The following is a 22,689-nucleotide window of genomic DNA, read 5'->3' as shown; positions in this document are numbered from 1 at the left end:
ACCAACATCCTACTTTTGAAATTTTATTTGCCTCGTGCTATTGGAGCGATCAGGCAAATGTATTCCGGTTTGGTACTACCTCAGGAAAATTCTAAACTATTTTTCAAGTGGATGAATCGGAGATCTGCAAGTAAGCGTATAAAAAAAAGGCTATCAGTATACCCTTTTGTAACCGTCTAAGTCCACTACTAGCAGCTACGGTCCTTTTTTGGGCCTTTTCCTTTCGGGCTTTCCCTCAAGATTTTTAAAACGCGTCTGGTTAGGGAGAGGTTTCCACACCCTCGTAAGGAATGCTTCGTTCCCCTCTCCAACCAACGTGGGATCTCACACCTATACATCATTTTTTTCCCCCTTCTCCTGCCTTTCAATTATATAAGTAAGACTAAGATGTATCCAATCAGTATTCAAGTTTCCGTCTTAAAGGGGCTGGAAAAAAAAAAAGAGAAACTGGAACTTGTTTACCTCAAGCTTTTGTAGTGACCGCAAATGCATTAGCTTTGGTAACATCAAGGTACGGAAAGTGGAAACCAGTGTCATATGTGAATGGTTTGAAGACCTGCAGCAAGACAATCAACAGATCAATCAAGAAGGCTATTGAATCAGGATCCTCTATACGGTTGCAACTAGGACTCGATTTCTTCTCGGACATCAACAGTTTCCTCAGAAAACACGAAATGTACCTCGAACCAAGTGTCTTCTTCATGGTCCTCTTGGAAGTATATCATTCAGATGGATAATTTCCAAGCACAAGCAATAATATCAGTAGGGGTATTCAATTTAAAAGTTGCAACTTTAAAACCTTACCTTACGTTCCCAAGCAGATTTTGATGGCAATTTCCTCTCTGTAGAGCAGTATCTATTATAACATCCACTGCAGCAGTTTGGCAGATTATCTATGCTAAAAGAATTATGTACCATAAGAAAATAGGAAATAAAATTTACAAACAAATTTCCAGATCCTTGCAGAATAAGATGCAGATTTATTTCAAATATAAAGTCTATGTACAAGAGGTATCATTCTCTGATCAAAAAGCTACATGAAGGATACTGTGTATCCTGCATATCACTATGACTATACTAACTTGTAGGTTGAACAAGACTATCTTTACAGTCGAAGTCACCAACTAAATACAGGATCAAAACTCGAAACATCCGAAAGATTTACTTGAAATATAACTTGAAGAGGAGCCTCAAAAGAATCTAATAACCTAATTTGGATCGGTAGCCAATAACTATGCAACTACCTGTCACCCTTTAGTTTGTAAGGTATTAATAAACAAGATTTGAAGACTATACAAGGAACGCAACTTCAAACCATCATATTTAATTCTGAGAGGTCATCCATTGGAATCTCAAGGCCCATGAAGTCATCTTGGTCTTGTAAACCATCATCATCAATATTTAACCATGAACCCAGATCCTGAGCCTGGCCATCATGATCGTCAGGAACACCTAATACGTCCATTCCCGGTAATTGAAGATTAGATAAATCTAAGGACTCGGGGTCATCGAGTCCATCAAAGCCAAATTGATCCTTTTCTTTTGAACCACCAGTCAAAGTACTTGATTTTAATACAGGAGACAATGATGGTTTTGGTTGCTCTGACATCTTCCCCAGAAGGCCATTAACAGAAATTGATAATTGGGCAGTTTTCTGCTTCGGCTTTGTCTTAGTTTTCCTTTCCCCTTTAGCATTGGATAGTGCTGGCCTACCAATTTTAGTTCCATTTCTAGATGACACCTCTCTGTTATGCCCTTTACCATCTCTATCCCTTTCACTCCGCTTTCCTTTTGCACTGCTTGAAATAGAACTCCCAATGACTGATGGGGCACCTGCATTACCGACATCATCAAGCAAGAGTTCTCTCTTTTTTACCCTGTTTGACCATAATTCTTCTCTTCCACCAGTTCGCTCAGCTTGGTGATTAGCAGGTGGAAGCACATTGCCAGATGTAATATCGTGGTTTTCTGCATTCTGACTGAAGTGTGAAGGGCTATGCTGTGAGCCTGCAAAAGCTACAGAGGGGACAAATTTTATAGACGACTTTTGCTACACCTATTTCATACACAATATATACATGAAAATGACGAGAAAAGAAATTCAAATGAAAAAAATCAGAACGACAGAATTCTGCGTATATGACATTTTTGAGGTTCACGTTGAAGATATCACACGATTATTAACAGAATTTCATGAGTTTCTACAAGGAATCTTAATACACACCTGAGACTCTGCCATCCAGAGATTGAATGGAGGCATACGATTCACCCTCCACAGGATCTGTCTGTCTTTCACCATTGGAATTGACAGACCAGGAAGAATATATCTCTCGAAATGAAGGCTCACTGAAGAAGCTCTTTCCTGTATCCTCAAATTTATGACATCGGTTCAATGTTCTTTTAACAAATGCCAAGGCAGCTTGCTTCGCCATTTTGTTACTGGAACTCTTTCCACTAGAGGCATTAGAAACTTTGCAAGCCTGTTGACCCATAATTTTGTAACTTATGTTTCCATACGAAGAACTTGAAGGAAAACAATGTTTATTATTTTCTTCTACCAGTTAATAGTTCTTATTCTAGGGGGAAAAGGAAACAGAGCCACAGTATGAGGAAATAAAATCTTGCTTTATCCATTTTCCCATTACGTCTTCATCAGTTATCTCAAACCATTATTATCCTTTAAAAGGTTCAAATATATCATGTATCGCTGGCAGCAGTCACTAGAAGTTCATGTGCTAAATTAAGGACAATGGAATAAAAAATGAAACAAATAGGAAAGACCATAAAGTTGTGGAAGCTTAACATATAAAGCTGAAAGGGAAGATTACCATATACTTCTCGTAAGCCATCGCAACAAGTTTATCCATGGCAAGCCTTTCGAACTCTCTGTAGGGATTAAAAAAAATGCTTTTAACACCTTGAATATGCAAAAGATTTAATGGAAGTTAAAGTGCTGCTATGCATTAAAAAGTCCAAAGAGGAAACTATACTTTTCTTGAAGCTGCTTTGAAGCCAAGACAGACTGGAGCAGTTTGTGAAGCAAAGAGTTCTTTCTTGAAACCTATTTGCATCAATGAATAAAACGCACGGTACAATAAAAGCCATGACAAGTATATGGATATAAGCACAGCAAGAATCGATGCAACTTGGTAGTTTTAACTCATTGAATTAAGGAATACCAGCTCATTCTTCTTCTCTTCCAACAGATGGATGTTATTGATGACCTCTTCCTCCTCTATCTGCAACATTTCAGGCTGAAAAAGCACAGACCATTATTTCAATTTTTTTTTTTTTTTAATAATTACAAAGGATAAAACAGAAAGAATGAAACTGGGACGAAGTATGTGCAACTGATCCAAGACTTCTGACGGAATACGTGGACCAGAATAGAAAGAATGAGTCGCGTAGATACTTCTTAAACATTTAGCAGTTCCATAACATTTATTAAATTAGAAAAACATATTTTCAATTTAAGACTTGAAGGAAGTAGTGCAGGGACCTAGGGCCTTCTTATAATGCAAAATATACAAGCTAAAAATGGGAACACAGAGCTATTTGTACAATGTGACATTAATATTTAAAAAGAGAACTCGCAAGTCCAATCTTAACACCTAGACTTAAAAATTTCAGCAAGCAGTTAAATGTTTATTGTTCATTCACATATAAAACCACTTCAGCTATTCGACAAGATGATGAGAGCCATAAGAATCTATCGATAGTAAACATACCACTGAATCTGGAAAAATTCCAATACTTTGAATCTCCAACAGAAGTTTCTCATTCAACTGCATGCCATCATACTGAAACTCTGAACAGGCTGTTCCAGGCATAAAAGCTTGATTAGAGATCGAGCCGTTCAGGGAATTAGATAAGTTCAATATCATAACAGAGTTTGGGATGCCCTGTCTATCTGTTTCAGGCATGTATTGATCTGATCCTGGTCCCCTTCTCATGTTATAATCATCATTAGCAGAATGCCCAGAAAACTGAGAACTAGGTGAAATTTGGTGACTCAATTTGTTTGGTTTAAAATCTTCATCTAACTCGGGCATTCCGTAACTATCGAACTTGGTGTCTTCACTTTCGTTGTCAGCAACCTCCTCTGGAATTAATGAGGCTAAGAGTCTCTGGTATAAAGGAATTACAGTATGATCTTTTAACTCGTGAATTATATGTTCTAAAGGAACTTCTCCTCTTTCATCATTGTCAACGTGCTCAAAATTATCACGACTGATATTGTAACTGTCCCGGTCTGAAACAACTTTTGGCTCCGATGCAGTACCTTCGAGATCTCCCTGAAAGAGAAACTAAGCAGCAACTTCAAAAAATTAGGATAAGCTTTGACATAAAACTGCAGCAATTTTTAAACCTAACCAATTCAGACGACAATGGTCAAAGAAATGATTTGTCCATAGAAACCAAGGATGAAAAGGCAAGAAAATCAATTGGAGCCCAGACTAAATGAAAGTTACTGTGAGATCCCACGTACTTTGGAGAGGGGAACGAAAATATTCTTTATAAGGGTGTGGAAATCTCTCTCTAGTAGACGCGTTTTAAAAACCTTGAAGGGAAGCCCGAAAGGGAAAGCCCAAGGAACACAATATCTACTAGCAGTAGTCTTGGGCCAACACATGGTATCAGAGCCAGACACTGGGCGGTGTGCCAGCGAGGACGCTGAGCCCCGAAGGGGTGAACATTGGGCAGTGTGTTAACGAGAACGTTGGGCCCAGAAGGTGGGTGGATTGTGAGATCCCACATCGATTGGAGAGAGGAACAAGTGCCGGCGAGGACACTGGGCCCCGAAGGAGGGTGAATTGTGAGATCCCACATTGGTTGAAGAGGGGAACGAAACATTTTTTTATAAGGGCGTGGAAACATCTCCCTAGCCCCGATGCGTTTTAAAAACCTTGAGGGGAATCTCGAAAGAGAAAGCCCAAAGAGGACAATATTTGCTAGCGGTGGGCTTGGGCTATTACAATTACCTAATTAGTTTCAGCTTTTATCTGAAACAAAACCAAACTGTGAGCGTCTTCCTACCTCTATCTTTAAATTACTTCATATAATATATTCATAGCATTTGCAAGAAGGGAAAAAACCATCTTTTTCTACCGGATGGGTTTAATTAAAAGGGGCAGAATAAAAGAAGAAAGTAATTGTAGAATGCAAAAGTAGGCCATACTTGTTTTCTTAGGTGAGTAATATCTGCTTCAGATATAAAACGAAAGAATTGCTCCATCTGTCTCCAAAATGGGTTGAAAAAAGTGCGACCTGTTGTTGCAGTGTGATTAACTTATATAGCATACAAAACAAAATAATATTTGAAATCTGTCCAGAAATATGTATACATGAAATATAAGAACAAACCAGGATTTTTTACAGCATTAGCAGCAGCCAATAGCTCTTCATGCCCATAATCTGATCCAGCTAAGAAAATTCAACCAAACATGATTAGAAAAATCTGATATGAGGGAGGAATTCTCACACTCACAAAGAAGTTTCTGTTCAAATCTGAAATTCAATTACCAAGAAAATCTGTCGCCACATTGGGCTTTTGACGTTTATATGCTTTGCGGTCAGTAAATTTCCTAGTAGGTGGACGACCTGCCTTGCTGAGTGGAGTGTGAAAAATAATGAGAATTTTGAAACCAGATGAAATAACACAATGAAATTTCTTAGATAAGCTAGAAACTTTATATATGCAAAATAAGTTTAACCTTTCAACTTTATCATATCCGAGTCTGGCACTTCTAAGCTGTTTTGCAGTTCCTACATTGTCGATCTTCTCAACTGTCATTGGCACGGGAGACCTAGTGGAAGTAAAAGCACGCCCATTCCTCCCTTGTCTTCGAACCCCATCTCCAACGTCTTCATCAACCAATTTATTCTTCCTGGTTGGCAGAACTAAAGAAGATACCTTTTTACCACCTTGTTCAGATTTATCATCTAAATCATCCGATTTTCGGATCCTCTCTCTCGATTTGATCTCGGCAGCTCCAGATTCCTCACTTTCAGATAAGGCAGCCGAGGATAATGGTTCGCCTTTTATTTTCACTTGCTGTGGAGAACTGCCAGACATGCGTCTACCAAATCCCAAGCCATTATCATTACCCCCAACATCAGATGCGTTATCCAAAGGAGGAGTATCATCATTGCTTGAAACAATAGGAACAAGATTGGTCCTTCTTGCAACACGGGAGATCTTCTGCCTCTGACTTGCCCATTGGGAAACTGGAGGAGATGAGGACCGCATTGATGTCATGCGTTTGCGATTGCTCACACCAACAGCAGCAGTAGGCTTATTTGCGCTATTTGACATATCCCAATCATTAGAAGCAACTGCTCTGTGAACAACCGGGGAAAATTTTGGAGCAATGCCTGAACCAGACCGTGGAGCACGAACAGATGGATTCACTTTAGCATTTATTGTAGGACTGGTTGAAATGAAGTCGTCACGGACGTTCGACCTAAACAGTTGATGGATAGAAATTCGTGAGTGCATGATCAAAATAGAAAACCAAGGTGAAGGACATTCTCAATCTCAAATTTGTAATAATGCCTGGAATAGAACTTAAACCAAGATCCCAGAATTAAAAGGAAGGAAAGTGAATGTGAAAGTGGTAAAAATGCAGCAAAAAGATCCAAAGGACCACGCAATAGGTGGCTTGGATCATTTAAAATATATATATATATATATATATATATATATATTTTATTTGTAGTATGGAAGGGATATACTTATTAACACCCCGGACGTTGACTCTTTCTTTGTCTGAACCAATAGAATTATCTCTTCTGTCATTGACAAGGGAACTGGCATCCAAATCAGTCCTGGACATGGAAGAACGAATACCCAAGCCAATTTGTTGGGCAACACCATCAGATTTTCCAACACCAGAAGCTCCATTAGCAGCCCCTGGCCTATATAAAGCACATATAATCATCACTCTCCAAGGGGCAATTCTCCACTATGCAAGCTTCAAGCATCAAACCATGGTATGAAGAAAAATATAAATGACAAGCATGCATGCATCTACGCATCATCTTTATCAGAAGTATCCGTGACATTTATCTGAGTATATGACTAATTTATTGTAGACTCAACTAATTCATTCATTACCGTAAACAAATTGATGCATAAATATATGTCTTAAGCCACATGGTCAAATAGTGTGGCCATAAGAGGATGTTTACAAGACTCAGAAAGTTATACCTAAACCCAAAGTTATCTTTATTTATTCGCGATCGAGCATCAGAAACAGGTCTTTGCTGCAATTGTTGCTTAACTTCATCATAGCTATCTGCTGGTTTGGTCGATTGACAGCTCGAAGAGACATCTGCCTTTATTCCAGATCGTTTTTTCTTCATTTTTGACTTCTCCCAACCATCAACGCCAATTGATAAACTCCTATCTTCACCTTGAACAGCACCACTATTTGCAAGCCTTAGTGCATCTCTTTCCCTATCTTCAGCTCCAGATTGTCTCACAGGAGCATTACCACGAACATCCATCTGTAGAATTTAAAGTCCATGAAAACTGTCAAGCAACAGAAGAGGAGCTGAACTTCACATAAATCTCAGCACAAATTCAAGGAAACTACAACATCTAAATAACATTGTGAAAAATCTACTAGTAAGCAAACGACATTGAAGTATGACATAAGATTTAGACAAGAAATATATGGGTGTCAATGAGATTTGGCAAATGTAAAAAGGCAAGCCAATTTGACAACTATATAATGGGTCAACCATATAAAACGTACATATACAAAATGAAAAAGGGTCAAAATATTGAATCAAAAGCCTTGAAAGAACATAAATATGTAAGAGGAATAAGGTACAAACCCCCCTTGCATCCACCAATGAAGTTCTTGTGCGTTTATTCGGCATAGCATTTTTTATTCGTTCTTCAGGTTTCTGCATCTCATGTTCAAAAACACCAGTGACTGCATGACTCTGATTTCCAAACTTACCTACTTGCCCCCTAGCTGACCGCTCACCAGATAAAATGAAATTGGATCGCTCATTATTATAAACTTCTAAACGTGACCTCTTCTTTGATGGTACACTCGGGAAAAACTTGTTAAATACAGATAAGGCCTCGTTGAAAATTTTTAACCGTTTCCTGTTCCGAAGGAAAAAAAAAAAAGTCAAAGGATCTAACAAAGAACTTCGACAAATTTTGATTTCAAAATGCAAAGTTTAGGAAGAACTACCTGGCTTTGATAGAGCACTCACGTAGACTACCCTTCATCCGCTTGATTTCTTCTGGCATCACGGATGCTGCCAATTTACTTTTTGAAGAACTAGATGGAGAATCGTCTGGGGACATACTAAGAGCAAGATGTAACTGCCTGCTGAAGTCCCCTGGGCGATTAGACTTTTCATCAGTAGCAACCAACTTTCGACCAAAATGCAAACATTGCAAGAAATTTAGAACGTCTCCTTGTGATACAGCAGAAGCACTTCTTGACATATTTGGAAGAGTAGATAAATTTGGATTCTCCCCATTCTCGCGAAAGCTACTTGATCTGTCCAGTGGAACGGCCATGTGGGCTCCACGCTGCCCACTAGAGTGTAATGGTCTATCTGGGCTACCTGAAGTAAATTCAAACTTGCTAGGCATCACCATCCGGTTAGAGTCCATGCATCATCCATACCATAGCCCAAGAAAGCATAGTAACATACAGCAAGGATCTTTTAACCCATGCTTCGAAACAGAAAGATGGTTTACCTATCCAAGATTGTAAAAAAAAAAAAAAATTATAAGAATCAAAACTCATTAATGTAAGAAGGCATGAACAGAACTTCACATCCAGAATATTTAGAGAAAAAAATTACAAGCATTCAAGTAGATAAATACAGGAAAAGAAGCAAAGCTCTGAAATCCTATTGGATTAGTATCCTACTCTAGGGAACACAAACTTTGGGACAGAAACTAAAGATTGTCTCCTCTATTTACTCCGTATCACTCAACTAGTATAAAAGAGTAAGATAAAACTATCTCAATAAAATAAAAGACCAATCTTCTAATTAACTGGTATGTAATACTTTTTTTAAAGAGAAATTTTATTGAAAAGATATTTACATACAAAAGGAGATGGGTGAAGATAACGGCTGGATTTATGTAATTAGTCAACTAAATGGATAACTTGTGCCTAGTGTCAGAACTAATTTCCCGGTCCAAGACAATCTTGAATTCCCACATTATATGAACCAAGGTACCTGTAGATACCTTCATATCCTCACTTCTACAGGCATAACTTGATAAATTACATTGTCTACTTGCTAAAATTGGTCCTTGACGTGAGGATACTCACATTGAAGTGTGAATCCATTTTTCAAAAGTGAAACTATCTATTAAATAAAATCAACATAAAAAAGATCCAAACCACGATCAAATTGCAAACCATAGAAAACAGAGGACAATTTTATCCACATACTGGCGGTCATTAGAATCAAATCCCATCTATATTTTCTTCATGTTAACATGCTTACAAGTTCCAGCCAGGTATTACATCTACGAGGGTCTTAAATATTTGTAAGATGAAAAAATATGTAAGAAACTCAAATATTTCTAAAGATAAAGTTGGAGAAATTCAATCCGCTCGAGCTAAGGTAACTGACCACGTGCATATACCTCGCCCCTCCACTGAATACAAATAACCTCATATCATGACCCTATTCTTAGAGTTCAACTCCATGACATGGAGTTGGGGTTTCAAACTTCTAACCTCTTTGCCAATGTCAAAATGCTTCAACTAGTTCATCTATACTCAAGTTGACCATAGACACAACACTTTAAGAATCCTGAAAGTGAAAATGCACAATAGACATAGCTGCAGATTCAATACGCCAGGATTTATGGTTATGGTAGCAATAATGCACACTAAGGAAAAAGTACAATATTCAAAGTGAACTAGCATTAGATAACGAAACCAGAGAAGATTAATTTTTTAAAAAAAGTAAAAGCACGAAGTTGGATCAACTAATGCATTTCAACATAGCTAGCCTATTCGATCAATACCACCGCAATATAGTTCATTAGCGTTTTAATCACTTGGAGAGTCCAAGATCTATCAAAATTCACAAATTGTAATAAAAATAGACTAAAATCTAAGTACAACAAAATGAAGTAAATACAGGATTTTTAAGTGTAAAATCCGGAAACAACAAAGTTTCATCATATAGTATTCCGCTCCATATATGCAACTTTTATGTCTATTCCACGGCATTTCCTTTCATAAACTTGACTCCAATAACCAACTCACCTGCCCATCTAGATGAAGATTCTGCTAGAAAAGTATTTCCAGCTCGAAGCTCCAAAATTAATTAAACAAGCTTTCCCTTCTACTTCGTTGACCTTATGTTAATTACACCTAATTTAATAACTACCCAACCAAAAATAACGAAGGAACCCTAGAAGCTAAATTCTCGAGATACGGAGAACACCTTCAATCCAACTTCAAACAATCAGACATACTAAGAAATAACAGAAAAAAAAAACAAAATAATTGAATTCGATCGAAGTTTTAAATCAAACTGAGAAGCAAAATGAATCTACCTCAACTTCCAATCCGAAACAAATCGTTGATATTCGCGCTCGATTGAAGCTACAACGATCCGGGGCATTCAAGGGTTTGGAAAATTCCTACGAAATGGGACAGTAGTAGACACAAATAATAATTTCAAAAAAAAAATAAACAACAAATTTTTTTTAATTTTTTATGCACGAGTTGAAGCTCCAGATTGAAGGTTGTTCATGCGAAGCCATGGAGGAGGAAGCTCAATGCTTTGATCGGCAATGAAAATTGTCAGGCCTAAATTACGAATATGCCCATCTTACTATTTGGGTATATAAATTAAAACTGGTGTTGGGAATCGGAGTCTTTTGGGGCGATAGCAGTTGGACCGGGTCGAATCGGGTTTCATGCTCGGTTTGAACCGGACCAAAATTAAGTGCAATTACAAACTTAATTACAATTTTAGAAAAATAATTGATATTAAATAAAGTTATTGAATTTTTAATACAATGCCTTTTAAAATTAACAAAATTAGATATAAAAATGGATTTTTTTTTCCTTTTTTTTTTTTAATAAATATCATACACCGACCATATATTATACACAAAATTAAAAAGCAGTAGATTATTAGACACAAAACTGAATGTTATAATTTGTTACAATTTTTAAAATTTAAAGATTTATTAGACACAAAATTGAAAATTACGATCTATTATATACTTGAATGGATATTAAAAAGATCTGATCGACCTAAGCCCAAATCAAATGGTTTGGTTTGAGCTGAGTTGTAAACTTAATTGGATTAGGTTATGATTGAGTTGAATCCAACCTGATGATGATGATCAGTCTGATCCCAATATCCTACCTTCCAAACAGTCAATCAAGCAGCACTAACTGCTATTCCATAGATGCCATAGAGCTCTTACATAGCCGAAGACTGAATTATCAAAGGTTTGGTTTTCTGGTACAGTGCTTTCATCTTTTACTTATGCTCTGTCTTATTAACTTATGTCTGATCTTATAAAACTTTAATTGAGGCTTTTTGATCCGTGCTTGATCTTACAATCACTAATTCGAAATTGGCTACCAAAGAGCAAATGTCGGCATATCTTCATCATCTGACTAGGCACTAGAATGTGAAGCTGTAAACAAAGATTCTCCCATGTTAACTTGTATTATTGTTAATTTTAAAATATTATAGTTATATTTATTTAACTTCATACTTTTTATTATAATTAATACATATTTTGCGATTCTTTTTACATTTGTTTAAAACATAAATTTGAAAAAATGTCTCAACATGATTCAATCCAACCCACGAACACTCCTAATTTCAAGAATCCAATCGAGGAACCGTTGTTATATTGTCCTCGTTATATTGCCTCCTTTTTGAGATATCGTTCAAATGAGTTTTGGCCTTTTAACTTTTATCTATTTTACTTCTAGTCCTTCGCTTCTAAAAAAGTTTCAATTTAGTCCTTCAACTTTTAAAAAAGTTTCAATTTCGGCATTCTCGGACGATAATAAATTGATTGAATAAACTTATAAACATGATAAACTTTGAATGGTATACAAATAAAAGGTAAGAAGTGAAGGATTTTGGGAACAACTTGTGAAGAACACAAAGGAGGAGGCAAAAATGTGGGCAAACTGCCACAAGAGAAGGCTAGTTTTTATCAGCCAACCTGGGCACTCACAAGGCCTCAGAAGCCTCACAATCTCACACACTCCTTCCCCTATGCAGGGAGGGAACGAGGGTGGGTGGGGTCTTGAGTTCTTAAACCAAAGCTCACGATCTCACGAGCCCTCTTTTGACGTTTTTACTGTGACAATGCATCCCCAGATGATCCCAGTATGGCTTCCCTATCACCCGTTGAGTACGTCGTTGAGTAGTTCAGTGCCGAGTCACCTGTACAAGATATCCACGTTGGTAACAAACTCATCACGAAATGATGTAAAAGCATGCGTCGATATGTGTCGATATCGATAAGTATAGTTCACATGAATCTCTTACTTTGTGTTGAGTCAACTGACGAAGTCCGAATCGGGCTGGTGGTTGAGTTCAAATCTGAAATGCGAGGGATTAGACAAACGAGAACGTTAGATGGATTCTACCAAATTTGCTTTAACTCAAACTGTTTTCACTAGAAATAAGCCCACCACTAGTAGATATTGTCCGCTTTGGTCCGTTACGTATCATCGTTAGTATTACGATTTTAAAATGCATCTACTAGGGAGAGGTTTCCACACCCTTATAAGGAGTGCTTCTTTCTCCAATCCAACCAACGTGGGATCTCACGATCCACCCCCATTGGGGACCAGCGTCCTCACTGGTACACTGCCCAATGTTTGACTCTGATACCATTTGTAACAGTCCAAGCCCACCGCTAGTAGATATTATTCACTTTGGCCCGTTACATATCGCTGTCAGCCTCACAGTTTTAAAACACGTCTACTAGGAGAGGTTTCCACACCCTTGTAAGGAATATTTCGTTCTCCTCTCTAACTGATGTGGGATCTCACCATCCACCCCCTTGGGGGCCAAGCGTTCTTGCTAGCACATCACCCAATCTCTAGCTCTGATACCATTTGTAACAGCCCAAACCCACCACTAATAGAGATTGCTTGCTTTGGCCCGTTACGTATCGCCGTCCGTCTCACGGTTTTAAAACGCGTCTACTAGGGAGAGGTTTCTACACTCTTATAAGAAATGTTTCGTTCCTCTCTCTAACCAATGTGGGATCTCACACTTACAATCAGTAAGCATGCAAGTTTCATTTTTTATGAGCATCAAAACATTTTAAGCTCTAGCCTGTTGAAAGATAAACGATGATGTGCATAATGTCTGAGAGAGATTATGATACAGAAATAGCTAAAAAAGGCAGCAGCATAAGTTCCTTCATCACATAGAACCGTTACACGTCCTATACGAGGGGACGGGGCGGGAACCGAAGAATGAGATAGGGAAAGAAAGAAATCTCTTACCAAATGAATGGCGTAGCCCTTTGACAGCATCAAAATTTTTGTATGTATAACCAACAAAACTGAGATCTTTAGGAGTCAAGAACATCTAACAAAAAGTTGGTGGAAACAATCAGATGTAACATAAAATACAGCAATTGCTCTTCATGTAGAAAGGTATAGTTGGGTAATAGATTGATCACAAACCTTCCTTATTGGTCCAGATCCCGTTCTCGTTGGCGGTGGATCGACCTAAGACACAGCAGCACCCTTTTCAGGATCTAGAAAACTAGATGACCAGAAAATAAGTTATTACCAAACATATATGTCCATGGTTTTCTAAGTTGTAACCTATATGAACCACGACTCTCCACAATGGTATCATTCTGTCCACTTCGAGCATAAGCTCTCATGGCTTTGCTTAACCCATGATTCTCCTCTTAATTAGCCGAGGTGGGACTACTCCTTTCAATAATCCTCGACACTAGCATCACACAGTTTGAATCAACAACCTCTGGTTGACTCCAATGGTCTTCGTTTAAACACCACACCGAACCGTTGGAGGAATATTCATTGAACTAAACGTTGGTCAAGATTTAAGCAAATACAAAAAGTTATGTAGAAGACCTCACCTCATCAAATTGCATGAAGTTCTGCGTATCAAGTTCCCCATTGACCTCAGGCTTAAATGCTGCATCTATATCATAGAGTTTGTCCCACTCGATATCTTTGAACCAAGGATGAGTCTAGTAGGTTTGCTTGTCAATTTATTAAACATTAAAAACAGAACATGAACGTTTATCTTATTTGTCGGAAAGTACTATGATACTGACCTTTATTTGGTCGACATCTCCGGTCCCAAGCCGATGGTCTGCATCACAAAGCAGCCTACTAATCAGGTCCTTTGCTTCAGGTGATAACCTTATCTCATCGGGGAATTTTAAGTGATTTTTCCAATGCACAATCTGATAGTACAAGATAGAAGGGAAAGAACATTTAAGAACTGATCATGTAGCAAAAGGGCTACAAACTAGTACATAAAGTTCCCTTGATAGCGATGAAAGAACTCGAAAGCTTTTATAGGACTCTCGACGCAAACAACTTATTTCGAAACTAGGATGAAAGATTTTAGTTCTATATAGTATTTCAAACGTTTGCCTCACTCATGCCTTTTGGTTCCTATTTGAAACTTCTTCATTGGATTTTGGTTGTTCCGCTCTGTCGATTAATAGTAGTATAAGAGATTTGTAACCCCCCGAAATTCATTACATAGTGGTTCCTGCTTTTTACCCATAGTTAGTAACGGCCCAAGCCCACCGCTAGCAGATATTGTCCTCTTTAGGCTTTCCCTTTCAAGCTTTCCCCTCAAGGCTTTAAAATGCATCTACTAGGGGAAAATTTCCACATTTTTGTTCTCCTCCCTAACCAATGTGGGACATCACAGTTAGCATGTATCTCTCCGGGTCATACTTGACGTATCACATATGTCACCCCCTTTGCATTCAAAACAATGTCAGATGCTTCTGCCCCTTTCTACTTTAGGGATCGTTCTTCGTTGGTTTAGTTAAATGTTACTCGTTCATTTTTAAAGAGAATCGTTAACAACCAACCTGAGCATCGCTCGATTGGTTTAGACATATAGTCACATCGTTCGAGGAAGAAAGCAACAACAAAATCAGATGTTCTATCCATAAACAAGTTCAAGAAGTGTAGTTTTGGATTTAACCTTTCGGCATGTTGTTACTGGATCATCAGAATAAAATGGTGGATAACCAACAAGCATTTCATACATTATTGCACCAAGAGACCACCTGCATCCAGGATAGGTATAAGAACTTGTTCTCATGATACTGTTGGGAAATTTCAATGGAAAAGGCTCAAAAAGGATTGAACTTACCAGTCACATTCAACACCGTATCCTTTTTTAAGCAACACTTCTGGAGCTATATAATCTGGAGTGCCAACCGTGGAGAATGCCTAGCATTAACAAACAAGAACATAGAACATGAAGTATAATCCGACATTTGGGTTCTCGAAAGCCAGAAGAACAGAACTTGCTGGTGTTTGTTAGTTGAAAAATTAGTTTATGTTAACACTGAGTATGCATTGAGCTCCACATTACCAGTTTCCTTCTGTTAATCTGCCAATGTTGAAGTTGTTCAAGGGGGCTCTTCCAACGCCTCCCACTTTTCTTCCCCGGAACGCTTGCATCGACATCCACCGTGTCGTGCAAGTTATCGTCGTCAAGGACTTCATTTTCATTTATAGAAGATAGATTTGAACAGTCAAGAGGTTTGCAAAGACCAAAATCAGACAGTTTCATATGACCCCTTTGGTCCAAAAGAAGGTTGTCCGGTTTTATGTCTCTGAAAAGTTAGATGAACAGATGCATGAAGCACATTAGTACAGATGCAATCTAGTTTGTTGGTGAATTTCCACGACATAATCAACTAACCTGTGAATGTAGTTATGTGTATGAATCGACTCGATAGCTAGAACGCTTTGAGCGATGTAAAATCTGGCTACGATTTCTGTCAAAGTTTCTTCCCTTATCAGTAAAGTCATCATGTCACCTCCAGGAAGATACTCCATGATTAGATACAAGTATTCAGCATCTTGGAAGGAATAATAGAGTTTCACAATGTAGTGACTTGCAACTTCTGCAAGCAAATTTCTTTCAGCTCTGACATGTTCAACCTATGTAATAGATAGCTGAAAAGTGTGAGAAGGTAAACTGAACATTCTCATGGCGCAGAAGCTATAATGATGCATAGATAAATGGTTATGATAACATTACTCTTGATAAAGCATGCTACTAGACATCTTAAAAGATTACAATTCGCGATCAGATGGAAGTTGTTTTGTTAAACTTTCTTCTCATTTGAGAGCATGTAACAGCCTAAGCCCACCCACCGCTAGTAGATATTGTCTTTTTTGGGTTTTCCCTCAAGATTTTTAAAACGTGTTTGCTGGGGAGAGGTTTCCACACCCTTATAAAAATGTTTCGTTCCCCTCTGTAACCGACGTGGGATCTCACAATCCATCCCCCTTTGGGATCCAATGTCTTCACTGGCACTCGTTCCCCTCTCTAATCGATGTAGGGTCTCACAATCCACCATTTTCTTCTCATCTGAGTATGTAACAGCTCAAGTCCACCCCTAGTAAATATTGTCATCTTTGGACTTTCCCTCAAGGTTTTTAAAACGCATCTGCTAGGGAAATGTTTTCACACTCTTATAAAGAATGCTTCATTCCCCTCTCTAACCGATGTGGGATCTCACAATCCACTCCCTTTCAGGACTCAGCATCCTTGGTGGCACACCGCCCAGTGTCTGCCTCTGATACCATTTGTAACAGCCTAAGCCCACTACAAGCAGATATTGTCCTCTTTGGGCTTTCCCTTTCGGACTTTCCCTCAAGGTTTTCAAAACGCGTCTACTAGAGAGAGGCTTCCACATCCTTATAAAGAATGCTCCATTCCCCTCTCCAACGATCATTCACGACAAAAATTTAAAGAAGATATTTCATGGAAGTTAAAACATCTAGAAGTAGAAATTATCATATGCACATCAGATCTTGCCTGTCCTCTACTGAGCATTTCTGATTTCTTCAGCTTCTTCATAGCATATATGTTGCCTGTTTTCTTCTCCCGACAAAGTCTAACCTGTAAAACAACACTTAATATACATTAAACAATGTCATCTCCCAGATTGGCTAAAAAGAATTAGACAACTCATTATAGCTTTCAAGAGATATCAATATGAAATGTCAAGAACAGAACTCTGTTCATCCATCTATGAGATTGTATAAAGAGATCATTTCAAAATCATTTCTATTTCCTACCTCCCCAAAAGCACCTCGCCCAATAATTGTCAAAAGGTCAAAATCCTCAACACAAATCTTATTCCTTTTGAGACGAATGTATTGAGTCTCCTTGTGCTCCAAATCCTTCAATAGATTAATTTGTTCTTCTTCTGAGACATCTGAAGATGCCAACCTCCTTTCTAGCAAGGAACGCCTACAAATAACAAACAAGTTCAGAAAACCAAGCTAGGAATTGGGATGGAGTCCCACGTTGGCTAATTTAAAGAATGATCATAGGTTCATAAGTATGCGACAAGCAAAGCCAAGAGAGTTTTATGCTCAATACCATTGAGATCCGTGATTCCTAACAAACCCATCTCCCAAAATGCATCAAATATGAAGAACATGATCAAAATCATTATCACAACGTGTTGCACAAATGGGTATAGCTTTCAAAATCACTGCATGTGTTAACAGAACCCATGAAATCAAATCAAATCAGAAAGCGATCAAACCTCTCTTTGCGTTCTTGAATATGTTTCTTTTGAGCCTTGTAATGATTCTCAATATACTGTTTAGCCGCAGCGACCTTCTCCAAAGTCAAGCTCGAACCCACGACTCCAATTTCTTCCTCCTCCTCCTCCTCCTCCTCCTCCTCCGCCACTCCATCTTCTTCCTCGCTTTCAACCTCCTGATGATTCTCCATATAATAACCCTTTTCTTGTTCTTTCTCGATTCCTCTTGATGGGTCTCCAAAACCAGAGGCTTCTGTCTCGGTTTGTGTGAAATTTGGTGAAAATGTTGGGGGTGAGAAGGAAGCAGAGGAGGAGGAGTAGGGGGCCTCACAAAATTAACAAAGCGGACGAGTTTTTTGTTCGTTTGAAACCCCATTTTGTCGACCTGACAAGTGGGAAATGGGGATTCGTTGGTTCCTTCCCAGTTTTTGCAATGGAATGGCTCTAACCATCACAGTCTTGCAGGTGGCATTCCCCCATTTCCGCTCGCTTTCTTCATTCAATGCCGTTCTAGCCAAGAATCGAGACGGACAACACACAGAGTGGCACCAGAATTTAGGTTGATTCTTTTACTATGTTCTCATTTATTTTTATTTAATAACTTTTTTTATTTTCAATTCAGTTCATTACATTTTAAATACTTATATGGTAATACACACTAATTTCCATGAGTCAAAACTTATGTCACAATACTTCTTCAAGATTTATTCAAATTGTTACCGGACTATAGGAGGGTTAATTAACATGAATGTTTGTTTAATATAGCTCACTTGACATTGTAATCATTTGTAACAAATTATTCACTTTTTTTAGCAGTGAACTTTGCGATTACGTGACACTCACTTTTAACATTGAGGGGTTAATTTGGATTTGTGACACCTACGGCCGGACAATGTATGCTCAATCTTCCCAAGAATCCCTTTTCGACTCACTTTTTTCGCTAGCATGATGGATAAAGAGCTGTGAGAAGACTAGAAGTCAAAGCTTTTGCACTCTTTCTTTATGTGTAGGACGAGGGAATGCATCGAAGCGTTGAACAACAAGACTATAACTCAAATTTGGCTTCGAGATGAGCCAGGTGCATTGTGTCGATGGATAAGAAAACGGAGTAGGGTTATAAAAAATTACAAGTATACATTCAAAGTCACTTATTTTAAACATGACTATGCCAATCTATAGCCAAAAAACAATGTAAAAGCTTATAAAAAAAAAAAAAAACAGAGCTTCAGTGTACGAGGATGAACTAGAACTCCCTAAAGAAACCCAGTCCCAGCGAGCCCATGGTGCAGAAGATTATGAGCAATATGATCTCTAGCTTGAATGGCGCTCGCAGATCTAACCCCATTGTTCTCCGGCACCATTTCATCATCAAAAAACTCAAATTTCAGCTCTGGATCGAACCTTTCTTTCCTCATCTCACAAATATTATGAAGAACACAGCAAGCTCCGAGCACCACCGGCAGCTCCTGCAGCTTCACCTCTGTCCTCTTCTGCAGGCAAGTCCACCGCCCTTTCAGCCGCCCGAACGCCGCCTTCGCCGCTCCCTGAATCTCCGATACCTTCTCGTTGAAAGCGTGTTGGGTCCATGTCAAATTCTGCGCTGAATACGGCACCAAAAGCCAATCCGTTAATGGGTACCCTGAATTTCCGACGATGCTGACATCCTTCAAAAGACCCATGTTTGCCCTTTCGAAAAGGGCGGATTTTTCAAGAACTTGATCGTCCGGCATGGATCCCGGCCACCCAATACATACGTCGGTGAACACGCCGGCGGGATCGACAACGCCTTGCACGGTGATGGAATATGATGTTTTTTGGTTGCGTTCTGTGTGGCGTTTGTTGAAATAAGCGGCGACGTTGTTCTTGGGTGCGATTATTGGGATATGGGTCGTGTAAATTGAGCCACCGACCTTGGGAATTCCTGAAATCGACTCGAATTCTTGCTTGATTTTCGCTAATTTTGATTCCTCCGGCCATTGCAGGAATTTCGGCATTAGAACTTTCCGAATTGCAGAACAAACCTCAAGAACCAATTTATGACAGGTCGAGATTCCAAGCCCAAACCGTTTCGACACTAACCGGAGCGGCTCGCCGGTAGCCAACCGCCATATACATACCGCAACCCGCTGCCGGACAGGAATCGCGACACGAAGCATTGTGTCTTTTTTCATCACCGTCGAGTCCAATTCCTGACAGATCATATCGAATGTCGCTTTACTCATTCTAAAAGCCCGCCGGAATTCCTCATCGGGGAAATCCGGGTGATTGCATTGATCCCACCAATCCTTGGATCTATCCTTGACCCATAGCCGCCGGTGCTGTGTTCCAGCACCACCCTTCGCCGGAGACGAATGGGTATTTTCCGGCGTTGCACGGCGGGGCTTTTTAGGTACGAATTGAGTCAAATTCTCATCGGAAACCTGGAATTCGGGCTTTTGTTCCATAATCCAGTGTTGTTGTTTGTCATCGTCGAACCAGAAGGGGAGCTTTAATAACTCGTCGTCGTCGAAAGAAGTCTTGTTGAATTGAGTCTGGTGGTCGTCGTCGTCGTCGTTTTGTCGGCGCCGCTTTTTGGGGCTTTGATTCACACTGAAATTGTCGTCCATTTCAGAGAAGAGGTTGAAGATGGGCAACAAATCGTCCTGATTAAGAAATGGGAACGAACTAATTTCCATGAAAGATTAAATTTTTTGGAATTGGGTATGAACGGAAGAAAAAGGAAGTGAGTATGAGATTTGGGGGAAATGGATGTTATTTATATGAACGGAGAAGGAAATGAAATTGGGAAACGTGTGGGGGAGTGGGGACGCGTCAAGGATAGTTTGACGGCGACTGGGGTGTGGGACCCACTTCTTTTTTATTTTTATTATTTTTTTGGATTAAAAAATATATATATATATATATTTATTGGGTTAAGGGATTTGGCTGGGTTGAGGAAGATGGAGCCGAAGGTTCCGGCTTTGTTTACTTTTGGTCACACAGGGAACGCGTTCACGCGGACCACCCAGCCGCGTCGGGCTGGAAATGGCTTGGGATCCACGAACCTTCTTCCTTGTTTATGCGTATATTCTATTATTTTTATATTGCTTCTATGGAATGCTATAAAAACACGTGGAATTTTCATTTATGAAATTAATTATTATTTATTATTATTATTTTTTTTTTTGTAATAGCTCAAGTCCACGACTAGCAGATATTCTCCTCTTTGAGTTTTTTCTTTTGAGTTTCTCATTAAGATTTTTAAAACTCGTCCTCTAAAGGGAGCTTTCTACACCCTTATAAATAATGTTTCACTCCCCTCTCCAACCAACGTGGGATCTCACAATCCACCCTCCTTTGGGCCCAACATCCTCGTTGGAATACCAGCTCGTGTCTAGGACATGGTGCAGGACTTCGTTATGCTTGGATGAAGTAGGGGAAAGTGAATTGGTGGGTCTTGAATTAGTTCAAGTTACCAACGAGGCAGTGCAAAAGATCCGTGTAAGAATGCACATTGCTCAGGAAAAGCTCAAATATAACAATATGTGCTAACAGTGAGTTTAACTTGTTAGAGGTTTCTATCTATCAACTACGAGAGTAGATACGTCTAGTCAAGTAAATCAGACTTGGAGAAATACCGCACACTAAAACTGAACAAACAACTGAAAATTGTCATTGGTAATAACCGTCAATCGTGCTAAGTTGAATCGGGAGTTTGTAATTTTTCGTGTGAGTGTTCTCTCTTATTTATACGAGTACTAATCACGTTAGCCACCGTAATAGATTTTAACCTAAGTTAAAAAAAAGTCAACCATGTATGAGATAAATTTAATTAAAATATTATATATTGCGGACAGTTAGTTGACTTGCCAGTCATTTGACCAACTCTTTTGTAAAAACTAATCTAGAATTAAACTTAAAAAAGTCAAATGGATACAAACAATACTTTATTTTAAAATAATATTACTGTTTTACAGTTAATAATTTATTTTCAGTAATTATAATTGTCTCCAAAAAATTGAAATATTTATAATCTTGTGTTTGTTTTTTCATCCATTGTTTACAATAAATAAATAAATTATAGGCTTAATTAAAAAAAAAAAAAGTAATTATCTAATTAATTTTTCAACTGGATGGTTAATATTTAACGAAGTCTTAATTAAATAATTTGACTGGAATTAATCAAATGGTCGACAGTTGGTAAGACTAATTACTTTACTTTATAAATGAATTTTGACTTTTTTCAATTTGAGTTTAATTAAACGAATAATAATAATAATTATTATTATTTTCCATCTAATATATGGAATTAAAAAAAAAAAAACCAAAATTATAATTTAAATAAGAATAAACGTGAAGGAATCACAGCTGACGCAAGAGGCTGGGGTCATATAGCAATCATACTTACGTCATAAATACATTTCAATAAAAATAAAAATAAAAACAAATTTTATATTTTAACATGTAATTTTAAAAAGGCATTTGAAGGGGAATTGACCATTTACAAACAAAATTATTAAAGGACTAAATTATTATAAATATAACGAATTAAATTTTAAATATTAGAGTGTTAATTTAAAGTTTATATGGTTGATTAGACCATAATTTAGCTTTATAAAACACGTGTTTAAATGAATTCAAACTCATGAAAATATAATAAAATTGAACTAAAAAATAAATAAAAATATTATAATGTCAATCATGGCTTTTTTTTTTAGCCAAAAATACTTAATGACAAAAGAAAAAAGGAATTTTGGACCCACATTAATAGCTTAATGATGAAATGTATTTTTTTTTCTTTTAATTTTCAAATTAGGGAACGGTTAAAATATGGAAATAAAACAAGGCAAGCCCCCATTTAAAACGTGATCATAAAACTGAAAAACTGACAAAAAAAAAAAAAAAAAAAA

At 38.0% G+C, this 22,689-nt stretch overlaps 3 protein-coding genes across 4 annotated transcripts; all 3 read right to left on the bottom strand.

The window, feature by feature from the left end:
- Positions 1 to 960: 960 nt before the first annotated feature.
- Positions 961 to 10,811, bottom strand: LOC111437526. 2 transcript variants are annotated; one of them, XM_023075539.1, is made up of 15 exons: positions 10,562 to 10,811; positions 8,214 to 8,731; positions 7,843 to 8,122; positions 7,211 to 7,509; positions 6,736 to 6,918; positions 5,715 to 6,464; positions 5,524 to 5,609; positions 5,365 to 5,424; positions 5,180 to 5,268; positions 3,729 to 4,307; positions 3,180 to 3,254; positions 2,991 to 3,061; positions 2,829 to 2,886; positions 2,225 to 2,480; positions 961 to 2,016 (listed from the first exon to the last, which is right to left on the bottom strand). In XM_023075539.1, exons 2-15 carry the CDS (start codon positions 8,642 to 8,644, stop codon positions 1,310 to 1,312), a joined length of 3,924 nt encoding a protein of 1,307 aa, XP_022931307.1. In that variant the 5' UTR covers positions 8,645 to 8,731; positions 10,562 to 10,811; the 3' UTR covers positions 961 to 1,309. The 2 variants fall into 2 exon arrangements, with proteins under 2 accessions (XP_022931307.1, XP_022931315.1); XM_023075547.1 differs by having other exon boundaries at positions 3,729 to 4,295.
- A 1,222-nt stretch (positions 10,812 to 12,033) lies between these two features.
- Positions 12,034 to 18,348, bottom strand: LOC111432157 (serine/threonine-protein kinase tricorner-like). The gene is made up of 13 exons (XM_023068989.1): positions 17,801 to 18,348; positions 17,325 to 17,499; positions 17,062 to 17,145; positions 15,937 to 16,178; positions 15,604 to 15,847; positions 15,379 to 15,458; positions 15,208 to 15,292; positions 14,315 to 14,446; positions 14,114 to 14,227; positions 13,689 to 13,733; positions 13,506 to 13,590; positions 12,535 to 12,588; positions 12,034 to 12,429 (listed from the first exon to the last, which is right to left on the bottom strand). Exons 1-13 carry the CDS (start codon positions 17,989 to 17,991, stop codon positions 12,341 to 12,343), a joined length of 1,620 nt encoding a protein of 539 aa, XP_022924757.1. The 5' UTR covers positions 17,992 to 18,348; the 3' UTR covers positions 12,034 to 12,340.
- Positions 18,349 to 18,846: 498 nt separating this feature from the next.
- Positions 18,847 to 20,541, bottom strand: LOC111441167 (protein ALP1-like). The gene has a single exon (XM_023078120.1). The coding sequence runs from the start codon at positions 20,473 to 20,475 to the stop codon at positions 19,054 to 19,056; it is 1,422 nt and encodes a 473-aa protein (XP_022933888.1). The 5' UTR covers positions 20,476 to 20,541; the 3' UTR covers positions 18,847 to 19,053.
- Between the last annotated feature and the right edge of the window lie 2,148 nt (positions 20,542 to 22,689).

Source organism: Cucurbita moschata, unplaced genomic scaffold (assembly GCF_002738365.1).
Source record: "Cucurbita moschata cultivar Rifu unplaced genomic scaffold, Cmos_1.0 Cmo_Scf00003, whole genome shotgun sequence".
In the NCBI taxonomy this organism is placed as follows: Eukaryota; Viridiplantae; Streptophyta; class Magnoliopsida; order Cucurbitales; family Cucurbitaceae; genus Cucurbita; species Cucurbita moschata.
The sequence above is the reverse complement of the archived record's forward strand: the minus strand, read 5'-3'. Positions and strand labels throughout refer to the sequence as shown.

Coding starts and splice junctions, on each gene's coding strand:
- LOC111432157 (XM_023068989.1), bottom strand. CDS start 17,991: ATGGAGAATCATCAGGAGGTTGAAAGCGAGGAAGAAGATGGAGTGGCG. Junction 16,179..17,061: donor AAATGCTCAGTAGAGGACAG/GCAAGATCTGAT, acceptor TCTATTACATAG/GTTGAACATGTCAGAGCTGA. Junction 12,589..13,505: donor AGGGCTACGCCATTCATTTG/GTAAGAGATTTC, acceptor CTCGCATTTCAG/ATTTGAACTCAACCACCAGC.
- LOC111441167 (XM_023078120.1), bottom strand. CDS start 20,475: ATGGAAATTAGTTCGTTCCCATTTCTTAATCAGGACGATTTGTTGCCC.
- LOC111437526 (XM_023075539.1), bottom strand. CDS start 8,644: ATGGACTCTAACCGGATGGTGATGCCTAGCAAGTTTGAATTTACTTCA. Junction 5,610..5,714: donor GGATATGATAAAGTTGAAAG/GTTAAACTTATT, acceptor CACTCCACTCAG/CAAGGCAGGTCGTCCACCTA. Junction 2,017..2,224: donor TCTGGATGGCAGAGTCTCAG/GTGTGTATTAAG, acceptor TCCCCTCTGTAG/CTTTTGCAGGCTCACAGCAT.